The sequence below is a fragment of the Danio rerio genome, chromosome 6 (genome assembly GCF_052040795.2).
Source record: "Danio rerio strain M-AB ecotype USA chromosome 6, GRCz13ab, whole genome shotgun sequence".
In the NCBI taxonomy this organism is placed as follows: domain Eukaryota; kingdom Metazoa; phylum Chordata; class Actinopteri; order Cypriniformes; family Danionidae; genus Danio; species Danio rerio.
Genome location: NC_141026.1, coordinates 21,653,795 through 21,681,556, shown reverse-complemented (window position 1 = coordinate 21,681,556; position 27,762 = coordinate 21,653,795). Strand labels below are relative to the sequence as shown.

Sequence of the window (27,762 nt, the reverse complement as noted above, 5' to 3'; positions counted from 1 at the left end):
AGTCTTGCATGCTAATTCCGATCGAATATTCAAAGTAACATGGTAAACAATATAGAGACTGCTATAGGATTGAATGTGCGAATATAAAACCAACTTTACTTCTATAGTGAGGAATGCTATAAACTAACACAATCCAAATTTGAAGTAAATTTGTTTTACATCTATACAAACGTTTGAAGCACTGAACAGTCCATTTTTATTATTCATATGTATATAATTTTATAGCAACGTGTTTAAGAGTGTTAATGTTTTATACCAGTAAAAACATGAGTATAGCAACTTGTGTTGGATAGTAATAACCTCTTATGCCAATACAAATATTTGTTATTTTAAGTTGTTATACAAGTTAACAAAGAAAACAAATTTCTATATTTATGATTTGTTTATGATCACATATACAATTTTATTTGTCTACTGAAGTTAATATGTATTATTCATATGTAACTATATATCATAGCAAGCTGTTTTAGATTTACGTTTTATGCCACTACAAACATTTATGTTCTTGTAAGTTATTATAAAAATATATTTTTTATTCATTGTCACATATGAAATTGTTTTGTCCACAAAATGTAATCATTTTTATTCATATGCATAAACATGTAATATCATATCAGTTTGTTTTGGAGTGTTAAAGTTGTATGCCAATCCAAACACTTTTATGTTATTATGAATTTTTATACAAGTATTTGTTGTCTGAAACCCCCCCCCCCCCCCCCCCCCCCCCGCCAATCTTACCATCGTAGGTTACAAGAAGGATTAACCAGATTCCAGACCCACCAACATGCATGATACACCATCCAGGCTTTGAACCCAACTGTCTCAATCCATATACACTGCAAAACATCTATAACATTTACCAATGTGACTATGGGCGTCTAAGGCTTAGAACAACAGAGTAAGTACATTTTGATTAACCCCACAAATAATAACATTAGTGCAACCACTTTGATATAGGATAAAAAGAACATGTAAATCATGACAATTGAATCAGATATGTTAATCAAACGATCTTTATTCCCAAAATAAATTGTCACACAGATTTTTTTTTAAAAGTCTTTATTTCTTTTAGGCAGTTCCGCTACCTGGCGTACCGCAGTTTTGTCAGCTGGTGCTGGGGCTACTTGGGTCGGAGTGTTCGTGTCGTAATTCCGTGCTGTGTTGTAACCCGGATACGGCAGGCATTTCCAGATCAGGCTGGTCGGTATGTTGGCTTCCGACCCCCTCTTGACTGAACCGTGACTTGTGATGGGCAATGGCTTCTTCCTTTGTTGGTCTGTCGTATTCTGCACAAAGGGGCTTGGGAATGGGAATTTTCTTCAGTTCATCCACAAATGGAGAGGGGTCCATAATGATGACCTCGAAGACCAGTTTCAGTAGCTCCTCAACATATCCTATAATTATAATTTATATTGTAATTTTGTTATATATTTATTGAATGTAAATTACTTATTTATTTCTAAAAATAAAACTGTTTTATAACTTACTATAGGTTGGTTCTGTTTTTAATGCCCGTGTTGTCCATTCCCCTCTTTTTGATTTTGGCAACACCATTTTGTACATTGCTTGTCCTGTAGCGGTTGTGGCTTGTTGACGGTTTGCGTTTTCATTGTGATGAAACGCTGCAAGGTACAGTCTATAATATCAAAGCAGACAATTAACAAAGAGAATAAACAAAAAAGGCAAACTGATATATGTTGTAATATTTTGAGTACCTGCACAGCATTCCCATGAACGGGAAAACAACGTTTTTTGGTGTAAATCTTAGAATAAGGCTGTGGAAAGCCTCAAGTGAAGATGTCTGATAATGACGACTCAATTTCTCAACATCCTTCAGCACCCTCTTGTTGCACAGTACTCTTTCAACTTTGAAGAGAGCCTGTGACCCTGCATTATTAGAAACTGTAAGTAATAGTACTTTCTCTTGTAGAATTAACTTCACCCAATTATTCATTCAATAAGTAGTGCAAGAAACACAAAGTGTATAAAAGTGACAAATTAACAATAACTACCTGGTTGAAACCATTTCTTTGGGTCCTTTGAAGCTCTAACTGGATGTGCACACTTGGGAAATAAAGCATTGTCATGCGTGTGCACATTCTGGAGGTGGTTAATCAGCGAAGTCCACTTGGCCACCTTCTCTGGTCCCGATGTAGAGGAAGTGGCGCACCAGTAAGCATGATTTCTGATGCTACGTTGCCACTTCTTCACCAATTCACACTCCTTGTTTTTTCCCAGTTTATTTAATTTCTTAAACAAACCTGTTAAAAAGAAAAAATGAATAATAAAAAACAATAATGAATAAAAACCTATTTAACTGTACATTCAAATGTGCTTAGAATGTCAAATACTAACCCTTCTCGAAGTGCCATACATCGTAGAACTGGGTTATCTTGCGCTCCCTGAGATACTTCTGGATCTGTGGATGACGGTCGGTGACGATGTAATCCACCTCTAACCCGTTGTTCTCCAGTAGATCCAGACATCTCTTCAGCCCTTCTTTCTCCATATGGTAGCTACCTCCAACCTCATTGCTCTAAAAATGCATAGCAATATTATAATTGGTTTATTTAAAAATTGTAATACATGTTTAGTCAATGTTATATATATATATATATATATATATATATATATATATATATATATATATATATATATATACACACACACATATACATGTGTATATATATATATATATATATATATGTATATATATATATATATATATATATATATATATATATATATATATATATATATATATATGAATTTACATACCTGAACAAGCTGGAGGTCCACAATTGTATTACTCTGCATGTCCATTACTGTGTAGCTTCCAAATTTGGCTGAATGGCCTACACCAAAAAGTGGGAGCATAAATAAAATTTAACGTGAGAATATACTAAAATAATGGTTTAATAACTTAAGAAAAACGCATGACGTACCTGGTGAGTCTGCACGCATATCTCCAGCAATAGCAGTCTTTCCTCCCTCTTTTAACTTTGCTATTATGTTTTGCTGCTCACTTTTCCACTTATGAACAATTGCTGGTTCCAAAAAACTTCTGCAATGTCGACGAAATGTGTCATACTGGAACAAGTTTAATTGCACAGCCTTAAAAATCTATACAAGAGGAAAAAAATTGTGTATTAATAGATAATATTAACAATTTTGATTTCATAAAATCAGATATTCATAAAATAATTTACTACCTTCTGTAGTTGGATAAATGAGCCTCCTGTAAAATAAGTGGCTGCTGATAAGAGGACGTTTCCAACCGGTGTACTTCCAACAATTGGCTGGCTCTGCCACTTCCTGTTGTACATACACTTGGGGCAAATCTGGCTGAAAGCAACATATGTGCCCATGCGGTGTTGCTCCGTATCACACTTTAATTTGCAAATTGGACACGTTGCAAACAGCTCCCGCAAACATGTTTCAAAAACAATGTATTTTGCATCTCCATACATGGGCCTTTCGACAATCCTAGTAAATAAAGAATTATTTGTAAATTATTAAAATAAATCCTCTTATAATAAACCTATAAAAAGGGTATTACTTACGACATTTCTGATTCCTGTGAAATGGTTGTGTCGTCTGGTTTAAAAGTTGAGTCATGAGGTTCTGTCTCAAAGTATATGTCTGAGTCTTCCTCTTCCACCTCCTCCTCTTCCAATTCCAGATGAGGTCTTTTGATTGTGCTGACACCAGGAGCCTTTATAGGTGTTGAGGCAAATGGTACATCAAAGGACGTCGTTATAGTGCCAACAGTTTCACATTTAACTGTTGCCTGTGATCCTTAAAAAGACAATTATGTAAGTTTAGTTGCAACAAATATAAGCTTTAGAGAGTGTTATTAAAATAAATTAAAGCTTTATTACTGAATGAAAATACAACAACATTTATAAAAATTATACCTTTACTCCGAAAGTGCGACTCTTTCAGCGTTCTTAAGGACAGCTGTGTGCCAACAGATGTTTTTGTTATATCATCCGTTTGTGTAGTCACATTCACAGTTTCTAGAGAGTCAGTCTGACAAGCCACATCTACACGTACACATCCACTTGAAATGGTCTGCTGTGATGTACTCTATACAAAAAAGGACAAAAAAAATCAATAAAAATTACATGGGGCATAAACATAATTCATTTAAAATATCAATTTAGTAAGAGGTAAAGTTGGTTTTATGTTCAGATATTCAGACATTCTCTATAATAATATTTCAGAAAAGCATTCTTTGCAAATTCTAAATAGAAAAAACATATTAGCAGCAAATGACTCTCCAAGTCATTGTTCACAGTGAATTAGGTTAATGTTGTTTAGAACTCATACTTGCATGCTAATTTCGATCTAATATATAAAGTTACATGGTAAACAAAATAGACTTCTAATTAAACGAATGTGCGAATATAAAACCAACTTCACCTCTGTACTTTAGTAAACATCACTGAATACACAACGAATATAAAATTTTAAGCTTCATTATAGTTCAGGTGTGCATACATCATCTAAAAAAGCGCAGAGAACAAAGCCGGAAACATTGTTGCAAGTAACTAATGTTAACTGTATTTACAGAAAGAAATACTGCTTGTGATCTTCAATTTACAACACGATTGTTGCATACATCGTATCAAAGTGTCGATAGTTTTACATAACTTATCAATAGTACAATTTGTTTTATGTCAATGTTAGCACACCTAACGTTAGCCCACCGCTCTTTGATAAACAAACACCCATGGTAACTTATATGGTCAGCAGCCTAATGCCAGAACTTATTGTAAAATCAATACAATAGTCTAACAGCGTATTGTTATATACAACTATATTCTATACATTCAGTAATAAACGTACTTTATGCACTTTTGTAAGCAAACAAATAGTAACATTCGCCTGTAAGCTAAAGGGCTACCGCTAACTTACACGCTGCATGCAGCAAACACAATACAGGCAGCTACACACATATTTAGCTTGTAACAGTGAACAAGAGGAGTAATTTTAATCATACTTACAGGTTGTGATTCGGTGGAAGAACATGCTGGTCCGAATAAACTTGGTATTGATCCATCCTTTAACGACAACCGTACAGCAAATCCTGCTTTGTACGCGTGTACATTGGTGTAGCTCTCGTCAGAGAAATGACGGGAGCACAGCACAATGTTGGGACTATATTTCTGAGGTACATTTCCAAAAATAAACCTCAACCACTGACTTTTCGCAGCCTCATCTTTAGGTAGGGAAAAAAGCGTTACTTTTCCCTCACACTTAAGAGCACAGTGTCTACGCGACATGATTCAACCGGATTTTTCTGCAGCGTTCGTGGTCTACCTCTTTTTGTTGTTATCCTGTTGTTGTGGGCGGGGCCGGTGGAGTTTCGATTTTCCCGGGTTTGCGTGTGCACGTGAATAACTTGGTTTCGTTCATACGTCATGGCGAAACACCTAATGATTCAGTTTTAAGGCGACTCGTTTGAAGCAATAAGAGTCGACTCTTTTATATATGAATCAACAGTTTAAAACACTGTACATTTACAGATTTAAGCCTTAGCTGGGCATTTCACTACACATAGAGCTGTGTGACACACTAAATGGAAGGTTATTTTCAAAAAACCATAATATGGGCTCTTTAAACAGAGTTTAATAAGAAACAGCACACAGATGTTACGCGAGTGCAAACTCACATAAAACACAGTTGTAGTTAGTCGAAGGGCTGGCGGCTGGCAAACACATCAATGACGATTAGTGGGGTTCCCTGGTCACCGGCTGCCACCTCCCTATGCACCTCAGTTGGGCCAGCAGAAGGCTTGAGCAGTGACACATGGAAAGTGGGAGAGATAAGGTAGTTATTGGGTAGTTTAATTCTGTATGAGACTGGTGAAATTTGTCTTACAATCATAAATGGACCCACATACCTGGGACTGAGTTTTTTGCACGGGAGTCTGAGGCGAAGATCTCTGGTGGACAGCTACACCCACTGTCCTGGGGTGCCCTATGTGTGCACGTGCCTGGATGAGGGGGGGTTAAAAGCCCAGGACAACTTGAAAGGGTTTGAGCCCCGTGGATGCTTTCCTTAGCGAGTTCTGAGCGTATTCGGCCCACATGAGAAAACGGCTCCTGTCCTCTTGATGTTGGTGACAGTAAGTGCGGAGGAAATGCCTAATTTCTTGGTTGAGCTGTTCGACTTACCCGTTGGATTGTGGATGATATCCTGAAATGAGACTGATATTGATATTGAGATTTTTGAAGAAGGCAGACCATACTCTAAATGTAAATTGGGGACCTCTGTCAGACACAATGTCTTCGGGCAATCCATAGTAGCGGAATACATGGTTGTACAGAAGTTCAGCGGTTTCCAAAGCTGTTGGAAATTTGGAAATGGGAATGAGCCTGCATGCCTTCGAAAACCGGTCGATGACGGGGAGTATGGTGGTGTGACCCAGAGAGAGGGAAAGATCAGTTATGAAATCGATGGCAACATGGGACCTGGGGCGACCAGTAGAGGTTTAGAACGAGGTCGAGGGTGCCTGCAATGCCTGGGTGACCGGAAATGGGGTTAGCATGTATATGGTCTAGAAGTTTGTTTCTCAATGGCTGGGGTACAAAGACTTTATCTTCGGGACAGGCGGGTGGAGTGGGATGTTAATTGGCAGTTTGGGCGATCTCAGTGTCAATATCCCAGGTGATGGGGGCCATCAAAATGGAGTCAGAAATGATGGGTTGTTCAATCACCTGATTTGGTTCTTCGTCAGAAAGGTGGGAGAGGGCATCAGCCTTAATGTTCTTGGAACCGGAAATGTAAGTGACTGTAAAGTTAAAGCATGTGAAGAATAAAGCCCATCTAGCCTGTCGAGGGTTAAGTCTTTTGGCTGAGCGAATATATTCCAAGTTTTTGTGATCGGTGATTACCGTGAATGGGTGTCGAGCTCCCTCCAGCCAATGACTCTACTTTTCCATAGCCACTTTCATTGCTTGGAGTTCACGATTGCCCACATCATAATTTCTCTCCGCTGAATTAAGCTTGCGTGAAAGGTGCAGGGATGGATCTTGTTTGACGTCACTTTTCATTGAGAGAGTATAGCGCCAATGCCTGTGTTCGAAGCGTCTATCTCCAAGACGAAGGGCAACTTGGGGTCTAGGTGGCAGAGAATAGGTGCAGAGGCAAATCGGGCTTTGAGGGGGTTAAATGCTCATACTGCGTCAGGTTTCCAGTTTATTCTGGAATTGCCTTCTTTAACCATTAAACTGAGCGGTGCGGCTACAGAGCTGAAGTTACATATAAACCTTCTATAGAAATTGCGAACACCAGAAAGCATTGCAGTTCTTTGACTGTAATCGGCTTTGGCCAATTCACTACAGCATTTACCTTTGCTTCGTCCATCGCCACTCCGTCAGCACTAATGATGTATCCAAGGAAGGAGGTGCAGGTCTGGTGAAACTCACATTTGGACAATTTGGCGAATAGCTGGTTCTCTATGAGTCTCTGGAGTAAGGCTCTGACATGGCGAATGTGTTCCTCTAGGGAATCTGAATAGACAAGGATATCATCAATGTATACAATGACCCACTGGTTCAACATGTCTTGAAATACCTCATTTATGAATGCTTGAAAGACAGAAGGACTGTTTGCCAGGCTGAAGGGCATCACCCGGTATTCATAGTGGCCAGTAGTGGTAGAGAACCCGGTTTTCCATTCATCACCCCGTTTTATGCAGATGAGGTTGTAGGAACTGCGGAGATCAAGTTTGGTAAAATACCTGGCTGAACGTAGTTGTTCCAGAGCGGCTGGGACCAGAGGTAATGGATAACGGTACTTAACAGTGATCTCAAATCAAATAATCAATGCAGGGGCGTAAACTTCCATCTTTTTTCTCCACAAAGAAGAAGCCTGCAGAAGCCAGTGATGTAGACGGGTCGAATAAATCCTTTCTCCAACTCCTCCTTTATGCGAGCGTTCATAGCTTCTGTTTCTGTTTGAGACAGAGTAAATATTCTCCCACGAGGGGGCGTGGTGCCAGGCAGTAATTCAATGGCGCAATCATACTCATGGTGAGGAAGTTTAGTGGCTTTTCTATTTACTGAATGCCTCAGCGAGATCCTTGTACTCATCGGGAATCAGGGATTTTTCTGGAGTCTCAGAACTGGCAACAATGGTATTAAGCTGGATGGGAACAACAGAACACAGAAAATTCTGTTGACAAGATTCACTCCATTTATAAATCTTACCCGTTTTCCAGGAGATGAGTGGATTGTGGGTTTGTAACCAGGGCCAACCAAGGATTATGGTGTGTTGAGACGTGGTGATGAGAAACTCCATCTTCTCCTTATGAAGCGAGCCTGTTTGAACTGACAGTTGGTGAGTGCGGTAAGTGACATTTCCATCCCCTAGGGGGCGTCCGTCTACTGCCGTGATTGCTAGAGGGGAATCACAAGAAGTTAGAGGAACGGCGTTGTTACAGGCAAATGCCGTATCCATGAAATTACCAGCAGCTCCTGAGTCAACCAGTGCGACAGTGTGAATAGTGTTGTTCCCGAAACACACTGAAATGGGTACAATAAGAGCATTACTGTTCTTAGAGAGAATAGAGGTTGCACTCACCGAAAGTGTCTTGGAGTTTGGCTTATTGGGACATTTGACCTTGGTATGACCACCAAGTCCGCAATATAGGCACAAATTATTCTTTATACGTCTGTCTCGCTCTTCACTAGTTAATTGGGCTCGACCTAGTTGCATGGGCTCGGCAGGGCATGAGGGAACTGAAGAGGATTCTTGACTGGGACAAGAGAGAGGAACATGAGGGGGTCTGCGAGAACGAAGCAGATTATCCAGCCTGATGGATTAATCAATGAGCTGATCGAGCGACTTCCCATCATCTCTACACGCTAGCTCAGTTTGTAATTCGGGGTTCAGTGCTTTACTATAGAGGGTCTTTTGGGGGTCATCAGCCCAGCCAGTTTGCGCTGCTAATGTGCGAAAGTGCAAAGCAAACTCCGCCGCTGGTTGATTGTTCTGCTGTATAGAACAATGACTGTAAAAAATATGGACGTTGCGCCAGCCCCTTTTCCCATTGAACGCCTTGAGGGCAAAACGCCTGCTTGACGGGCACAAACTGTCGCAAAAGACTGCTGAAATTGGAGCCTTGACATGCGCAGAAGGACTGTGTGATGGAGCCAGAGGAGGAGCCGAGTCGAGCTTCCAACCAAACGCTTTATGTAAAATCAACCACGCCCCCCGAACTTCTCAGCATGCGTTTGCTGTCATATCAACACAAATGGATGTAATAACGTTAACAAATATGAGGGTTTTATATATTCAATCGCGCCAGCTCCGGGCCGCAGCGCATAACCTACTCGCGGCGTCGCGGGCTGGTTCCGGCTCGCATGCGGCAGCGCCGGCTTGCTTGGCCGCCGCATCTGGCTCGATTGACTCGGGCTGGAATCGGGCAGTGAGTCCAGACATCCGGAGTAGGTCCAGCAGAGGTAGTCAGTCTGAGCTGTGAGGGGTAAGTCTCCGGCAGGCGAGAATCTAGCCGGAACTGGCCTGAGTATATTTTGCTCTCTGGGTGGTTAGGCGTGTATCAGCAAACTAATAAAGCCCGAAAAAAGCCCTGACCTTAGCAAATAAACAGTGTTCCACCAGGATCATGTATATCAGAAACTGTATTTTCATGCTGAACTCATTTTGTCAAGGTAAAATAACACAGAAATCGAATAATAACACTTCAGTCTCCTGGCGAAGCTCAGACAGTCTGTTTTGAGAAACTGTCAATCACAGCTGTCAATCACGATGACACGCCCAGCATTAAATTACTGCTAAAAACAAACTGTTTACAAAAATGAAGATCTGCACCTATTTCCGCACAATAACCAGTGCCTTAATCGACCAGAACCATCTTTCGGGACATCTTATTGCAAGTGTAATAATTTTTTTTTATTTGGGCTCAAGTCTCCTTCATTAACACGGAGGAGGCGGGCTTTATGACTTGTACTGCAGCCAGCCCCCAGGGGGCGATCTAACGGCCGAGACCTTCACTCAAACGCAGGCTTGCGGCACACTTGGTATAGAAAGCAGCTCTTCACCTGCGTTTCGTCCTCCTTCTGGGTGATCAAACACAATGCAGAAATGCAGAAGAAATTCCTTAAAGTGGGGAAAGAGGGCGTGTTCTTGGGCCAAACCGCAGTAGTCCAATCCAGGGCTTTTCTAGATAGCATCGAACAGACAAAGGCGATTTTACTGTTCTCATCAGAAAACATGTGGGGTTGTTGAGCGACAAACAGCTTACATTGTAGGAGGAAACCTTTACATTTACTGGTGTTACCATAAAACTTGTCAGGGAATGGCAGACGAGGGCTGGAGTGATGTGGTGTAAAGGTTACCGGAGTTTGACTGGGGGAGTAACTGGCGGTGGGTTGTGCCGTGGAAGTCACATTCAAACCCAGCAATCTTCTTACTAGTTCTTCCGTCAGCTGGGTTAGGTGGGAAAGCTGATGTTGATGTGTCGTTAGTACCTGGGCTTGGGCGGTGAGTTCTGTGGACAAGACCAGCATGGCTGCGGGATCCATGTTGGGCGAAGTCTTTTGTAACGAAAGGTCTGACACAGAGAGGGATCCATTCACAATATTTTTTTAAAAAAAGAGTTTAATAACAAACAGCAAACAGATGTTACACGTGTGCGAACTCACATAAAACACAGTTGTAGATAGTCAAAGAGCTGGCAGCTGGCAAACACAAGGTGAGTATTCAGGCATGGGTCAAGGGCAGGCGGCGAGGATCAAATTTACGATACAGGTTAGAGTTCAGGGCAGGCGGCAGGCAATACAGAGTCGAGATACAGTCCAAGTTGTCAACGGGAAAGCAGGCAATGATCAGGAATCGCTCAGTAGTGTTAGCCGCGGCAGAACAAGACTTCACACTGAACTGTAGTGAGAGTGTGGCCTAAATAGGTGAGTGTGGGTCGTTATCGGGATGAGGAAAAGGTGTGTGTGCTTGTCAGTTTAAGTGGATGACGTAATGTCTAGAAGTCCGGTGATGATGACCTCTGCTGGCCAGAGAGGGGAATGACTGGGACCGAGTCTGTGACACAATGTTTATATATATTATACTATATACTATACTACGCCTGTCTTATCTGCATCTGAGCTAACTTACCTGAACTGTCTCTATCAAATGTCCAGTCTGCATCATTCTTATGGTCACTAAAACTTATCTCACCCTCACTTCAATCTGCAGGAAGAGCTAGTTCTGTCCTTTTCTTCTTTAAATCACCATAGAACATGGTGGTGCTCACGAATACACTGTAATACCTGTATTGATATCTATTCAAAAGTAGTATTGCCATTAAAACTAGATTTTATCCATTATGCAAATGTCATTAACATATGACTAATCAACATTATATTAATAGCATTAATGTTGTTATTGTTACAACTTAAAAGTTCACAGCTGACCTTGCTAGCTAGGTAACCCATTGCAATATTGCATGTTCCATATTGCACAGTGTTGCCATTTGGTAACACACTTTTTATCCATTTACAGAAAACTAATTTGATAAAAAAAAAATGAGTTGTGAATATGTCATCGTAACTTACTGGAGTTGATATTTTAGATTTTTTTTGTGAATTCAAAATAATTTGATCCTTTGTTTTTATTGATGTTTACATTTGCATTTAGCAACTACTTACAAAAAACGCCACTCTGTCAGAAATCATGCTACAGAAAAACACTGGATGTCATGTGACTTAACCAAAGCACATAATTGGCTACACTAAGTTCTTCTCTTTCCAACAAAAAAATAATATGTTGATCTTAAAGAAACAGTGGCAGGGAAATGAACATGATTATCATGTTACCATATGGTTACATCGTGCAATAGAGGGTTAAATAGTTGCACAATTGAAAATGTTACTGCATTTCATCTGATTCACTCTTAGGAGAGGCCATTGCATTGGTAAAGATGTGGGGTGGTTGGAGGTGGCTTCTGAGATTAATCGAGATTACCACCATCGACATTGGCCCCTGTTCAGAAAGAGAAACAAAGTAGGATGGGTGTTTGAAAAAATATGGAGTCTAATATTAAGATTAAGAATGCATGGTGGAAATTGAGGGAAAGGCAGATCATTAATGGTTTAGAGGTGGGATCAAGTGGGGGTACACAAGGGCATGGACCTCAAAAACAACATGATTAGGGGGTTTTAGAAATGAGTGAAAAAAAATGAAAATACAAAGTGATTATAGTCCCAATCAAAATCCAATTACTATGTCTATAGGGGATGGATACCAGACCCCCTAGCTAGGACTCAGTATGCTGGAGGAGACAAACCACCAGAGGTGGGAGTAAGTCACACATGTGCAAGTCACAAGCAAGTCTCAAGTCATAACCTTCAAGTCTCAAGCAAGTCAAGTCAATTTTTGTCAGACCCAAGTCAAGTCACTGCTTATGTCAGGTCACATCATGTCAAGTCGTAGCTTGGTCTAGCAAGTCACTTTCAAGTAAATATAATTATATCTATATCTCTCTCTCTCTCTCTCTCTCTATATATATATATATATATATATATATATATATATATATATATATATATATATATACATACACATACACATACACACACACACACACACACACACACAAAGAGTACATACCAGTAGTCATCAACTTGCCCCTGGAGGGCCGGTGTCCTGTAGATTTTAGCTCCAACCCTAAACACACCTGAACAAGCTAATCAAGGTCTTACTAGGTATACTTGAAACATCCAGGCAGGTGTGTTGAGGCAAGGTGGAGCTAAATCCTGCAGGGACACCGGCCCTCCAGGACCGAGATTGGTGACCCCTGATATACAGTATATAAACTGTCATTTAAAATGAAACTTTTATCACTAGTGAATCAAATCTCAGTGCTCAGGGTGTGTGCTTACTTTAAAGTCATATGAAAAATATTATATAAAATATTATACTATTAATTAATTAATAATACCCAAAACCAATCTTAAAGTGCACAGGTACATTTTTTTGGGTAAAAAAATAATGGATCAAAATGATATTTTTTTTATTTTATTTTATCTTCCTCAAAGACATTTTGTACATTTCAATAACTCCAATAAAAATGTTTTGATTTGTAATATGAATTGCTAAGAATGAACTCTAAAGGCAATTTTGAACCTTTATATTCCAGATAATATATAAAGCCAATTTCACACTTTACAGATTTTTGAGATCTATGGTCAGAAATGGTTTCTTGTTTTGCCTAACTTAATTCTTCGTTTTTTCCCCCCGATAATTTGTTTTTAAAAAGATGCATGTGAGTAAAAAAACAAATATAGCAATTGACAGACTGTTTTAATGCAATGTTTTTTTTTATTAAACTTAACCCCTAACATGTCAAAAACATTAAACATTAGCATACAAATACAATACTATCAGTGCTTCTCACAGGTTTGAAATATATTTGTGGTGGTAGCTGGATTAAAACGCATTATTTACCCACATCAAATAAATAGTTACCTATATGTGACAAACAGAACATATTATTTTTTTTACAATACTTTCATTAATTTGGATATCTTTTTCTTCTGTTTATGTACTTTAAGTTCTTTAAAGCTGGAGAAACAGTTCAAGTGTATTTACCATTACAAGCAGGGGTCTGTTCCCCTTCGGTTGGGGAACTTCAGTGCCATGAATGGGAGGATTCGGATCAGAAGCCGCTTATCTGGAGAGTATTGAACGGGCCAATGAATGAAATTAATTGGCAGCGTAAGCTTGCGCAGGTGTGCGACATCTGCAATTATCTCAGCATATAAGCACACCTGAAGCCAGCAGACGCCATCCTTTTCGCTTCAGATCCTTTCTGAGTGAGTCGATGAGGGTTCCTCTTGCTGATCAGCACTTCAGAGCGAACGAGTGTGTCTCCCGGTCCAGAGTGGGTCTTCGCGGTGGCAGACGGTCGAGCTGGGTTACTCCCTTGCCTGCGGTTCTTTGGGTCCGGTCCTCCAGAGCGGTGCGTATAGTTGCAACTTTCCTAAAAGAGCAACACAGTCGTGCAGCACGTCCTTTTCAGGATGGCGCTCCGACTGTGCGTTTCTGGATGCGGGGGTTTCCTGTCTCCGGATGATGGACACGATCACTGCATTGCATGTTTGGGGGTCCAGCATGTTAATGCGGTGCTCGCGGGCGGTTCATGTCGTCATTGCGATGCCATGACCGTTGCACAGCTAAGATCGCGGCTAACTTTCGCAAGAGAGCGAGCCACCCCAGTTGCCTCCTGTTCTAAAAAAGCAGCGGGCGCTCGGGCAGATCTGAGGGTTTCAGCGGGAGCTAATCCGCCGCCCACGGGCTCGCGGACCTCTCGCTCCTCACGGCGCTCCATCCAAGCTTCGGGTGGTGAGAGTGATCCGTCTAACCAGATGGTAGCTCTCACACTCGCTGACACCGGAGATCAGATGTCCTCCGCGGCATCGGAGGGTGGGCTTTCACTGTCCGACGAAGATCCGGACCCGCTCGCCCCCTCCGGGCAGGTGAGCGCTGTCAAATCGGATCCTGAAGCGGACATGTTAGCCGTGCTTTCCCGGGCTGCTTCGGCCGTGGGGTTGGAGATGGTTTATCCCCCAGCTCCGCGGCCGGACCGACTAGATGGGTGCTACGTAGAGGACCAGAAGGCGAAGCCTTCGAAGCCTCTCGTCCCCTTCTTCCCGGAAGTGCACAGTAGGCTCACGCAGTCCTGGAGGGCACCTTTCTCTGCCCGTGCTGCGAGTGCCTCCGCTCTCACCGCCCTTGATGGCGGAGCTGCCAGGGGGTATGAGGCGATCCCGTCAGTGGAGCGCGCTATCGCGGTCAATCTTTGTCCGCGCGGCGCCTCTACGTGGCGGGGTTTGCCCCGCCTCCCGTCCAAAGCCTGTAGGTTGTCTGCCTCCCTCGGAGCCAGAGCTTATAAGGCTGCGGGCCAGGCTGCTTCTGCTTTGCACGCGATGGCCACCTACCAGCGCTACCAAGCGCAGGCGCTGGCCGAGCTGCACGAGGGCGGGTCCAACCCAAGCTTATTACATGAGCTGCGCACCGCGACCGACTATGCTCTTCGGACTACTAAGTCCGCCGCGTGTGCGCTGGGGAGGACGATGTCCACACTTGTGGTTCAGGAACGCCACCTCTGGCTAAACCTGGCCGATATGCGCGACGTTGACAAAGTTTGCTTTCTTGACTCGCCCATATCCCAGGCTGGCCTGTTCGGCGACACCGTCGGTGAATTCACCCAGGAATTCAAGGCGGTGAAAGAGCAGTCGGATGCGATGGGCAATGTCATCTATCGGCGTGGCCGTAAGCCCGCTCCGCCCGCCGAGCCATCCACCTCCGCTGTTCCTCGCCGAGGGCGCCCGCCAACGAGTGCTGCCCCGCCCCCGCCTGCGCCTCCGGCCAAGCGGGCGCGGCGTTCACCTCGAAAGCAGGCAGCCCCTCCTGCCCAGGGCGCCGTTAAGTCCGGTAAACGGACCGCGAAGCGTCCCTGAGACAGGCCATCCGGAGAAGAGGAAACTTGCTCTTTCCCCGCTGGAGGGCGGGGCCCCGATAACAACGGTACTTTTCAGTGCCACCAAAACATCAGTAAAAGAGCACTTTTTCCCTTCCCCGGATGTGACTGCACGAGTTCTGCCAGTCCGGGACGCGCTGCCTTCCGGCTCGCAGACTCTACGTGCTTCGCCAGTGGCTCACGAGCGCTGGGGGGACGGTCTCCCTTCCCTCAGCCCTCCAGCCCCCTCTCCGGAGTCAGGGTGCGGAGCCAGAGCGAATCACTCTCCAGCTCTTCCGCGGGACCCTCGTGCTTCCCGGATCAGCACACCCACTCCGCGCTGCCCCACCGCTGGTACGTCAGCGATTGTAGCGATGACTCCATTAGCGAGGGCTCTGCCTGCCTGGTTAGCGCGGGCCAGCCCCTCGCGGTGGCTCATACGCACAATCAGACTCGGTTACGCGATTCAGTTCGCGAAACGGCCCCCCAAGTTTACGGGCGTGTATTTCTCCAGGGTCAACCCCCTGTCCGCCCCTGTCTTGCGAGAGGAGATTGCTGCCCTCCTGGCGAAGGGTGCAATCGAGCCGGTTCCTCCAGCCGAGATGGAGAGTGGGTTTTACAGCCCATACTTCATCGTACCCAAAAAGAGCGGTGGGTCACGGCCAATCCTAGATCTGCGCGTTTTGAACCGCTGTCTGCACAAGCTGCCGTTCAGAATGCTCACGCAGAGGCGCATTCTCCAATGCGTTCGTCCTCGGGATTGGTTTGCAGCCATAGACCTGAAGGACGCGTATTTCCATGTCTCCATTCTTCCACGCCACCGCCAATTTCTGCGGTTTGCGTTCGAGGGTCGAGCGTGGCAGTACAAGGTCCTCCCCTTCGGGCTCTCTCTGTCTCCGCGGGTCTTCACCAAACTCGCGGAGGGTGCCCTAGCGCCCCTTCGGCTCGCGGGCATTCGCATACTCAGTTATCTCGACGACTGGCTGATTTTAGCCCACTCACGGGAGCAATTGATTATGCACAGGGACGAGGTGCTTCGGCATCTCCGCCTACTGGGGCTTCAGGTCAACCGAGAAAAGAGCAAACTCGCCCCCGTGCAGAGGATTTCTTTTCTCGGGATGGAGCTGGACTCGATCACCATGGTAGCGCACCTCTCCGAGGAACGCGCTCGCCTGTTGCTGAACTGTCTGAGGGAGCTCGACAGCAAACTAGTGGTCCCACTGAAGTTCTTTCAGAGGCTCCTGGGGCATATGGCATCCGCAGCCGCCGTCACGCCGCTCGGGTTGCTCCATATGAGACCACTTCAGCACTGGCTTCACGATCGGGTCCCCAGACGCGCATGGCACGCGGGCACACACCGGGTCTCGGTTACTGCGCTGTGTCGCCGCGCCCTCAGCCCTTGGAACGACCCCTCGTTCCTACAGGCCGGTGTGCCTCTAGGACAGGCGTCCAGCCATGTTGTTGTTTCAACAGACGCTTCCAACACGGGTTGGGGGGCCGTGTGTCGCGGGCATGCGGCTGCGGGCCTCTGGAAGGGTGCCCAGCTGCATTGGCATATCAATCGCCTAGAGCTGTTGGCAGTGTTCCTCGCTCTCCACCGCTTTTTACCGGTGCTGGAGCGGCAACACGTGCTGGTCAGGACGGACAGTACGGCGGCGGCGGCGTATATCAACCGCATGGGGGGTATGCGCTCTCGCCGCATGTCTCAGCTCGCCCGCCGTCTGCTCCTCTGGAGTCACCCGCGGCTGAAATCGCTGCGCGCCATTCACGTCCCAGGCACGCTCAATCGTGCAGCCGATGCGCTCTCACGACAGCTGTTATGCCCTGGAGAATGGAGACTCCACCCCGAGTCTGTTCAGCTGATATGGGCGCGATTCGGGGAGGCCCAGATCGATCTGTTTGCTTCCCCCGAGAACGCTCACTGCCAGTTGTTTTTTTCCCTGACCGAGGGCTCTCTCGGCACGGATGCACTGGCCCACAGCTGGCCTCGGGGCATGCGCAAGTATGCGTTTCCCCCAGTGAGCCTGCTCGCGCAGTTTCTGTGCAAGGTCAGGGAGGACGAAGAACAGGTTCTGCTAGTTGCGCCCCTTTGGCCCAACCGGACCTGGATATCAGAGCTCTCACTCCTCGCGACGGCCCTCCCCTGGCGGATCCCTTTGAGAGAGGACCTACTCTCTCAGGGACAGGGCACCATCTGGCACCCTCGCCCCGATCTTTGGAACCTCCACGTGTGGTCCCTAGACGCGAGGAAGACTTAGGTAACCTACCGACTGCGGTGGTTAATACCATCACTCAGGCTAGAGCCCCCTCCACGAGGCGCGCCTACACCCTGAAGTGGAGTCTATTCACTGAATGGTGCGTCTCTCGCAGAGAAGACCCCCGAAATTGCCAGATTAGTGTTGTGCTCTCTTTCCTTCAAGAGAAGTTGGACAGCAGGCTGTCGCCCTCCACTCTCAAGGTTTACGTGGCCGCCATCTCCGCTTATCATAGCGCGGTAGCTGGCGGCACCGTGGGAAAGCATAACCTGGTCATCCAGTTCCTTAGGGGTGCTAGGCCAATTAATCCATCTCGCCCCCCTCTCATGCCCTCTTGGGATCTCGCCCTCGTTCTCACGAGTCTGCGATCCGATCCCTTTGAGCCACTCGAATCAGTATCCCACTGGATTGTGGATGCCATTTCACTCGCTTATTCGAGTCGAGGTCAGCCGTGTCCCCCGGGAGTACGTGCACACTCCACTCGGAGCGTTGCATCCTCTTGGGCGCGTGCACGCGGCGCCTCTCTAACAGACATCTGTAGAGCTGCGGGCTGGGCGACACCCAACACATTTGCAAGGTTTTACAATCTGCGAGTGGAGCCGGTTTCCTCAAGGGTATTAGGTAACCCTTTGGTGATTGAGGAGACAACTCGGTAGGGTGTTGAAACACGCTTGCGGCGCCATTCTCCCTAACACGGAGGTACGTGCGCCTTTTTTATCTGTCAGTAAAGTTCCCCGTCAGGTGAGCCCTGCAGATTCCTCCGTGGCCCCCAGCACTGACTCAGCGGAGGAGTCACTTGCTGGCCCACTACGTTGTAGGTCTGCCCGCTGGTCAGCCCGCGTTTTGGGTATAGGTGCCTGCTATGCGTGATCCCCACTAGGCGATCCCATATGCTTATTCCGCCACGGTTAAGTCCCCCCCTGGGCGGACCCGTGTCTTCCCTCTCCGCTAACCACTCTTTTGCTATGCGTACTCCCCCTTTTTAGGGCTAGTCCATAGGTAAATTCTGCCATCTACCCCCCCCTTGGGTAACGGATGGCCTCCGCAGCGTCCTCCCTATCGGGATTGCACGCTTCCCAACGTACTGTCGTATTTCCTAGAATTATCTAGATGCTCACGACTTCCCAAAAAATATATCTAAATCCGTAAAACTTCTGTTGAAGTAGGATAAATTAGGGCCAGGGACACGTTGGAGGACCGCGCCCCCCATGATGTGGGTGCGTCACGCTTGCTTGACTATCTCCTCATCGGGGGTGTTGGTAAGGTGCAGTCATTATGGCGCTTTCCATATTCTCCCATTCATGGCACTGAAGTTCCCCAACCGAAGGGGAACGTTCGAGGTTACAGAAGTAACCCTTCGTTCCCCGAGGAGGGGAACGGAAGTGCCATATTCCGTCGCCATAATGACTGTCCCTTAGCTGTTTGAAAGTCTCTTCAGCTTAAAAGGATGGCGTCTGCTGGCTTCAGGTGTGCTTATATGCTGAGATAATTGCAGATGTCGCACACCTGCGCAAGCTTACGCTGCCAATTAATTTCATTCATTGGCCCGTTCAATACTCTCCAGATAAGCGGCTTCTGATCCGAATCCTCCCATTCATGGCACTTCCGTTCCCCTCCTCGGGGAACGAAGGGTTACTTCTGTAACCTCGAACGTTCTCCGTACCTCGCTTAAATGATCTAAGATGATTTGGCAGATCCTGGATATTTTAATCTTGATAACTGATCTCTGGCTAATTTGGTTCTTCAAACAAGTTCGTGAATCAGATTAGAATGTCTGGATGAACTGATCTGAGATCGCTGCATGTGTTGTGAACAATGACTGTAAAAAATATGGATGACGCAACAGCCCCTTTTCCCATTAAACTCCTTGAGGGCAAAACGCCTGCTTGACAGGCACAAACTTTCGCAAAAGACTGCTGAAATTGGAGCCTTGACATGCGCAGAAGGACTGTCTGATGGAGCCAGAGGAGGAGCCGCGAAAATGAGCGGAGTCGAGCTTCCAACCAAACGCTTTATGTACAATCAACCACGTCCCCCGAACTTCTCAGCATGCGTTTGCTGTCATAAACACAAATGGATGTAATAACGTTAACAAATATGAGGGTTTTATATATTCAATCGCGCCAGCTCCGGGCCGCAGTGCATAACCTACTCGCGGCTGACCTTAGCGAATAACAGTGTTCCACCAGGATCATGTATGTCAGAAACTATAGTTTACTGCTGAACTCATTTTGTCATGGTAAAATAACACAGAAATCGAATAATAACACTTCAGTCTCCTGCCGAAGCTCAGACGCGCTGCTTTGAGAAACTATCAATCACAGCTGTCAATCACGATGACACGCCCAGCATTAAATTACTGCTTAAAACAAACTGTTTACAAAAATGAAGATCTGCACCTATTTCAGCACAATAACCAGTGCCTTAATCGACCAGAACCATCTTTCAGGACATTTTATTGCAAGTGTAATAATTTTTTTTTTATTTGGGCTCAAGTATCCTTTATTAACACAGAGGAGGCGGGCTTTATGACTTGTACTGCAGCCAGCCCCCAGGGGGCGATCTAACGGCCGAGACCTTCACTCAAACGCAGGCTTGCGGCACACTTGGTTGTGAAGGACAGATCTATCGATCCTCGAAATCATGATCAGCAGCGATTGGCTGACGGCACAGCAGGGTAATGACATCATCTGATTAATATTCAATTATCCATGTGAACAAAATTACATCATATAATGTAAACGGTTTGTTAAATATGATACGCCATAACTTTAAACTGTGTTGTGGGCTGCATATGCTTCGCCCTTTCATGTGTCAAAAGCAATTTATTTAGTTTTACATTTACAAATTTTCCTTATTATAGTAGTATTATTGTAGCAGTTTTTTTAATCGGTGTAAATAATAACTTGTAATAATAATACAAAAGCATTTTGATATTGGTAAAAGGTGCCTGCAACTTTTGTGAAGCATAATCACTGGCATATTAACTGTCAAAACATGTTTATGACTGAATAAATGTATTATTGCTTTTAAAAGTCACATATTCTGCATTTCTATTATCATACACAAATTGTACTCAAGCGATCTAAAAAGTTCATACTAATTCGTTTTCACTTTGCACCACCAAGTGGCAGTCTTTGTACTTTCATTTGGGGGGGGTGCAGATTGCATACGTTTTATTAATATATATAACTTTATTTATTTTATTAATAACTTTACATATTTAGTTAAAAATATTAACTTTTTCCCAAGTGTATATAACTACTACTGTAAGAAATTATCAGAAATCGGTACATGCTTTCAGTATTATCTTTGCTTAAACTAAGCCGATCTAATCCTGTTTATATGAATTGTGCTCCAGGGGTCCGTTCTTCGTACGTGGATTACTCAGCTGGATTTGGATATTGACGATTTGACACGATACAGGATCGTTTCGTTCTTTAAAGCTGATCCGAGAGTTCTGCTAGGTCAAACCTGATCGGGAGCAGGTTCAATTCATATAAACAGGATTAGATCGACTCAGTTCAGGCAAATATAATACAGAAAGTATGTACCGAATTCTGATATTTTCTTACAGTAGTAGTTATATACACTTGGGAAAAGAGTAAATATTTTTTAAACTATATATATATATATATATAATAAGTTATAGTTATTAATAAAATAAAGTTATATATATTAATAAAACGTATGCAATCTGCACTCTCGAAATGAAAGTACAAAGAGGTGGTGCAAAGAGAAAGCCTATTGATATGAACTTTTAAGATCGCTTAGTACAAATTGTGTATAATAGAAATGCACAATATGTGACTTTTTAAAAGCAATACATTAATGCAGTCATAAACATGTTTTGAAATTTAATAGTGATTTGATGCTTCACAAAAGTTGCAGACGCCTTTACCAATATCAAAATGCTTTTGTAAACAACCAGTTATTCTTTACACCGAAAAAAACGGCTATTATAATAAAGAAAATATTTTTCTAAATGTGGAACTAAATACATTGATTTGCATTGAAATACATGATGAGTACTCTTGACACATGAAAGTGTAAAGCCTGCAGCTCACAACAAATGTGATAGGTTATTGCATGTCATATTTAACAAACCGTTTACTGCTAATTTAACGTAATTTTGCTCACATGGATAATTGAATATTAATCAGATGATGTCATTACGCAGCTGTGTCGTCAGCCAATCGTTGCATTGCTGATCATGATTTCGAGGATCGATAGATCTGTCCTTCACAACACACGCAGCGATCTCAGATCAGTTTATCCAGACATTCTAATCTAATTCGCGAACTTGTTTGAAGAACCAAATTAGCGAGATATCAGTTATCAAGATTAAAAGATCCAGGATCTGTCAAATCATCTTAGATCATTTAAGCGAGGTACGAAGAACGGACCCCAAGTCCTGGCAGAAAAAAACAAACTAATAAGCATAAAATCACTTACTGTTTTTTATTGTGGCCATATTTGTGTTTTTTCTCCAGTCCAGCATGCACAGTAACACCAGTCCTGCACCTTTTCAGCCCACCCAAGGACGCCAATTGTTGTGGTTTTTGGTTTTTCTCTTAATGAATCAAACTCAGTCTGGAGGTTATGAATACCAGAAGAGTATACTTTATTGTCGACAACAAAGGACAATTTTCAGGAGACCCCCAGTAGCATCTCTGTCTGAAAAATTCTGTCTCACTGATGTTCTGGCCTGCTTATATAGGGCCTACTCTTTTGCAGCTGTTTTTCACATTGTTCTATATTTGTCACACAAGATCCCACCTAGTTTTAACCCCTGACCCAAACCTGATAACCATATATCTTATCCATCTATACTTAACTGTTTCCACATGTGTTGCTCTATTCTCATCCATTTCCTGTGACACCTTAGTTGTTTACTCTGGCTTTCTCCCGCTCTCTTCTCATCCATTTCTTGTGACCCTTAGTTGTTTACTCAGGCCATCTCCCCTTTCTCACTCTACACAGTACCTTAATTCTTCTAATGGTATGCAAGTCCACAAGCAGACCACACACACACAACCCAAATACACAGATCAACCTCACACCACAAAGAGCACAAAATCAGCAGCGTGGTTCACCTCATGTCCATTGCCTATTTTGGATTGAGAATGCCCCAGTGATTGAAAAAATTCAGATGAAGAGGTAATTCAATTTATAGATAAATATGTAACTTGTGAATTAACATCACAGGACAATAAATTATTGGATACTGTAAAAACTCTGCAACATCATTCAAAACGACATTCAAAAACATGCAAAAAAAAAAAAGATTTGTCGTTTAATTTTCCTAGGCCAGCATCTACACGAAAATGTGTATGTCGAGGTAAAAGTGATACAAAGAAAAAGTGTAAGTGTAAGGAAGATAAGAACGTAGATATATTAACAAAAGAATGTGCATGTGTAAATGAAGGTCCAGCGCATTTTAAAATGAAGCGAGAACAGGCAGGTGACATTTTATTAGCCATCAAGAAGGCTCTTTTAGATGAGAATTGCAACTATAACAGTGTGGAACATTTATTTAAACATCTGAGTATAAATTAAGCCACTTTTGAGCTTGTATACAAAACATTTAGTCGTAATACACAGATTGTGTTAAAAAAACAGGTTAATGAGACATGGGTCTATCAACATAGCAAGCCACTTTTAAAATGCTGTAATGCGAATTTAGACATACAGTATGTTGTAGATGCATATGCTTGTGTGGTTTATATAATTTCTTACATAGCAAAGTCAGAAAGGGAGATGGGATTGTTGTTAAGAAATGCCCAAAGGGAAGCACGTAAAGATGGAAATGTTTTAGGCAGTGCTTATTTACATAACAGAGATGTGTGTGCTCAAGAATCAGTTTATAGGTGAACAAAACATGCATCTGAAAGAGTGTTCCAGTAAAGTTGTGTTTGTGCTAACGGGTGATAATATCATTAAAATGAGCCTTCCTTTAAATGTGTTTAGGAATAAATCTATCAAATAGCCTTACAACAAAAGACATGAGGATGACAAGCATAGTAGAATAGATTAGATGATTAAAATGATATATGTATGGCAACATTTGCATCAGAATATTACATTTTAAGTAAAAATGAAAAATCCCAATGTCCACTTAAATTAAAGTATGAGTAGCAAAATTAGCTCAGTTTATGAATATATATATATATATATATATATATATATATATATATATATATATATATATATATATATATATATATATATATAAATTCTACCCGCTCGTCCGAGCGGACTCTCAGATTATAAATATTAATTATCAACAATAATGGATTATTATTAATAATTAATATTCTGAATTAACTTATTGTTAATTTGACAAAATAAATATAACCAGAACTCGCCCACTTGTCCGAGCGGACTCTGTATTGATCCATTTATTTAGAAAGGGAATTATTACTACTTCTTGTGAAGTAGATTAATCATTCATAAGTTTTGATTTAACTTAATAGCAGCTTGTAACAAAGGAATCAATCGTTTCAGTGACTTTTTCTGCGAGGCAAACAATACAATCCATTTGGTTATAATGGGATTTATTGACTTGTCGGACATATAACGAACAAACGCTCAAACATAAAATATAACATAAAACATAGAACAAATGTATGCTTAATATAGATATATACTATATATGGCTATATACGGGGTCTATAGAACATATTACAAACAAAAATAAACAGAAAAGCAAGGAAATAGTTCAAATAAAAGAGTGGCAAATCTACCTCAGTTCCACACACTATTAGGGATCACCAAAATTATAAAAACACCTTCTTAATCAGGGGCTCACAGCAGCTATGAACCCATATGTTACAAATGGATGTGATTTTATCAAAAAAAGAACACGAACACAAACTGCGGTGGTTCGTTGTGCGTTTTTCTGAGGAAAAAAAAATCCAGAAGCATTTTTTCAAAGTATTCTGCAGTTTTTTTTTTTTTTTTTGCCATACCATGTAGATTTGTAGCTAAAGCCATCAAACTGTAATACATTTGAACAGTTTTGCAGAAATAGTCATGTGACATTTGATGATGGCTCGTCATTCAGTCAAGTCAGTTGTAGATTTAAATAGAAAGAAATGGAGGCAGATGAGTTAGGACAGATTAAACAAACTGGTGACTTCTCCCCTTCGGGAACACAAGCATCATTGCTGTTGGAGATTTTTTTTCTGTTACCGCCAGTGAGAGGGAAACCCCTGTATGTTGATGACATGCTAGGTATGAACCTGTGGTCGTAGAATTGAAAACAATAGTTAGACTGAAAGATGAAATGTTTGCAAAGTTATTAAACAGAATTCGAATTCGTACAAAAGTGACTCAAATGTTAAAGAGTGACATTGATACTTTAAAAAAATCTGAAACAGGAGAAGTCAGCACAGCTCTACATATGTATCCTACAAACAGACAAGTAAATGAACATAATCTTCAGCAGCTATTTAAATCTTGTCCGGAACATTTTGAGATAGATGCTCAAGATTTTGTTCATAATAACAAAACGGGTAAACTTGAGCTGAAAAATTGGCCATCATGCTAAACCTTTAATACATGCTTAGAAGAAACACTGTTTTTAGGTGATGGTGCTGGTGTTATGTTTTGTAAAAATGTTGATGTAATTGACGGCCTGGTCATTGGGGTGTGTGGCTCAGTAACGCATGTAGTTTTTCCTAGCAATGACAACGAGTTCTCTCAAACAGTGTATGTAAAGTTTGATGACATTCAGTTTGGCGCACAAAGAAGAAAATGCTCCGGATATGCTTCTGCAGTTGAGTTAACAATAAAGGTGCATTATGACGACAATTTCCACTAAACCTTGCTTGGGCTTGTACAGAACATAAAGTACAAGGAATTGAAGGAGATTTCTATTCTCTCAGTGTGAAGTATTTTCTAAGTATAAAGCAGTTAATTTTCTCTTCACAAAATGTATGTAGTGTTTGCAGCAAACATGCCAGCCTGTGTTAAAAATACAGTGATATGTCTGTGTAAGATGAGTATGCCTGCACAGGAGCAACACTAGGAGAAGGTTGAGTGACTGATTGTGTAGAATAACTGAATATGTAAAGCACTGATCATATATGTTAAATACTTCTATGAAGCTATTTGTGTCAGAAGTTAGAATGAGTAACATATTATCAAGTTATTATCCTATCATAACAATGTATGTAAACACTTAGTTCCTTTGCTTAAGTTGCATCTATACTTTGCTGACATAGACCTGTAACATCTCTGTTGACATGAGCTAGTGGGCTGAGAGCCAAGAATAGCAGGACCCCTTAGAGCAGGGGTCTCAAACTCAATTTACCTGGGGGCCGCAGGAGGCAAAGTCTGGGTGAGGCTGGGCCACATAAGGGATTTCACAAAAGAAAAGTCCCCAAATGTCATTATTAACAGTTTTAATTATTTCTTCTGAACATGAAGTGTCCTGGACATTAATAGAACATTGAGTGAAGATTATGAACAGTTCTTCTGAACATGGCATCTTTTGCCTACATCTTTTAGCGCTTCTTCTCACAAATCTTATATATGTATATATATGTATAAATAAAACACCCACACCCCACTCCAGTCACATCAGTCTGTATCTACCTATAATATATATAAGATGCAGGCTGTAGCTAGGTAAGTGGCAGGCTGCAGATAGGTAGCTAAGTGGCAGGCAGGGGCGGGAACAGCTTACCTTGGTTCTGGCCGGCGCGAGTTCCCTCCCTGCCTGGTTTATACTTCTGCGTCAAGTGACCGGCGCAACTCACGGCGCAGGCAACGCGCGTGGCTGTGCATTTATACTTCTGCGCGCTGTCTCTGTTGGTCTGCATTAACACTTCCGAAACGCTAGTGGGCAGTGAGGTGTAAATGTTCCTCTGTGTCGAGTTTCTTCACTTCTGTTTTGCTATACTAAACACTTCCTGGATGTACAAGTGACTCAAACTCGCTCATTTTGAGGAAGGAACCGGCGGTCGTGCAACAACTTTTACCATGAGGTAAACACAGAACAAAACTTTCCATACGGAGCTCCTTCACGGGACTCCACACTTGTAAACAATCGCTCGCGCCATTCTCGCAGCTCTCGGTCCCGCCCAGACTCGTCGGCGCTAGCAAGCCGACCAATCACAGAGCTTGCGCTACGCGTCGTTGCGACGTGTAGTTAAAATTTTTGAGAGGTGCACGTCAGTGACGGCGACAGCCACGGCGAAGGGCTATGCGTCAGCGCCGTAGTCTAAGCCGGTGTTTGACGCAGAAGTATAAATCACACTCCCGCCCGTCACAGCGTCTAACAAAGGGGCGGGGTGCGTGGTGACGTCACCGGCATCCCCGCCCCTTTGTTTACACGGCGGGCGGGGAATGTCAGTGACCGCTGTGTACGGATTGAATCAGCGGAGCGGGGAGCGCTCTCTCTCCCCGCTCTGCTGATTCTGTCAGTGTACAGCTGTCGGCGCGGGCCACAAAATATTGCACTGAGGGCCGCAAATGGCCCGCGGGCCGCGAGTTTGAGACCCCTGCCTTAGAGTAAAAACCTATCCTAAAATGGTTAAAAGTTAAAATGAGACACCTAGGGGTGTGTCAAAATAACCTTAATAAATATTGTAAAAAAACACACAGAAACTTTAGAAGGAGCAGGAGGAGAATGCTCTGAGGTCTGCTCTGCTCTTTCTCTGCTTTATTATGGAGAATAAAGTCTATTTTCTGATATTCAAAACCTCCGGTCTGATCATTTCTAATTATTAAAAAGTCGAACACAGAGACTTCAGAAGGAGCAGGAGGAGAATGCTATAAGGTCTGCTCTGCTCTTTCTCGGCTTTATTATGGAGAATAAAGTCTATTTTCTGATATTCAAAACCTCCGGTCTGATAATTTCTAATTGATAAGAAGTCTAAATTCACGACAGAATCAGAGTTGATAATGCCATAGTCTCTCTTAAAAAGATATTTGCACCTGGATAGGCATACGTTGCTTTAAGCCGTGTTAGATGTTTGTCAGGTTTGAGTATTGAAGAATTTGAAGAAAAGG

General features: G+C 43.1%; 1 protein-coding gene across 1 annotated transcript; it reads right to left on the bottom strand.

Moving 5' to 3' along the window:
- Window positions 1–997: 997 nt before the first annotated feature.
- LOC110438678 (uncharacterized) lies at window positions 998–5,627 on the bottom strand. The gene is made up of 11 exons (XM_087257130.2): window positions 5,010–5,627; window positions 3,918–4,089; window positions 3,564–3,798; window positions 3,213–3,486; window positions 2,946–3,123; window positions 2,779–2,855; window positions 2,356–2,536; window positions 2,013–2,261; window positions 1,716–1,887; window positions 1,488–1,636; window positions 998–1,394 (listed from the first exon to the last, which is right to left on the bottom strand). The coding sequence occupies exons 1-11, from the start codon at window positions 5,286–5,288 to the stop codon at window positions 1,105–1,107; spliced, it is 2,256 nt and encodes a 751-aa protein (XP_087113256.1). The 5' UTR covers window positions 5,289–5,627; the 3' UTR covers window positions 998–1,104.
- Between the last annotated feature and the right edge of the window lie 22,135 nt (window positions 5,628–27,762).

Excerpts from the sequence above, each read along its gene's own strand:
- LOC110438678 (XM_087257130.2), bottom strand. The coding sequence starts at position 5,288 with ATGTCGCGTAGACACTGTGCTCTTAAGTGTGAGGGAAAAGTAACGCTT. Across the intron at positions 4,090-5,009 it reads CTTCCACCGAATCACAACCT|AGTACATCACAGCAGACCAT; the intron begins GTAAGTATGATT and ends TTTTTTGTATAG. Across the intron at positions 2,856-2,945 it reads TATGCGTGCAGACTCACCAG|GCCATTCAGCCAAATTTGGA; the intron begins GTACGTCATGCG and ends TTTTTGGTGTAG.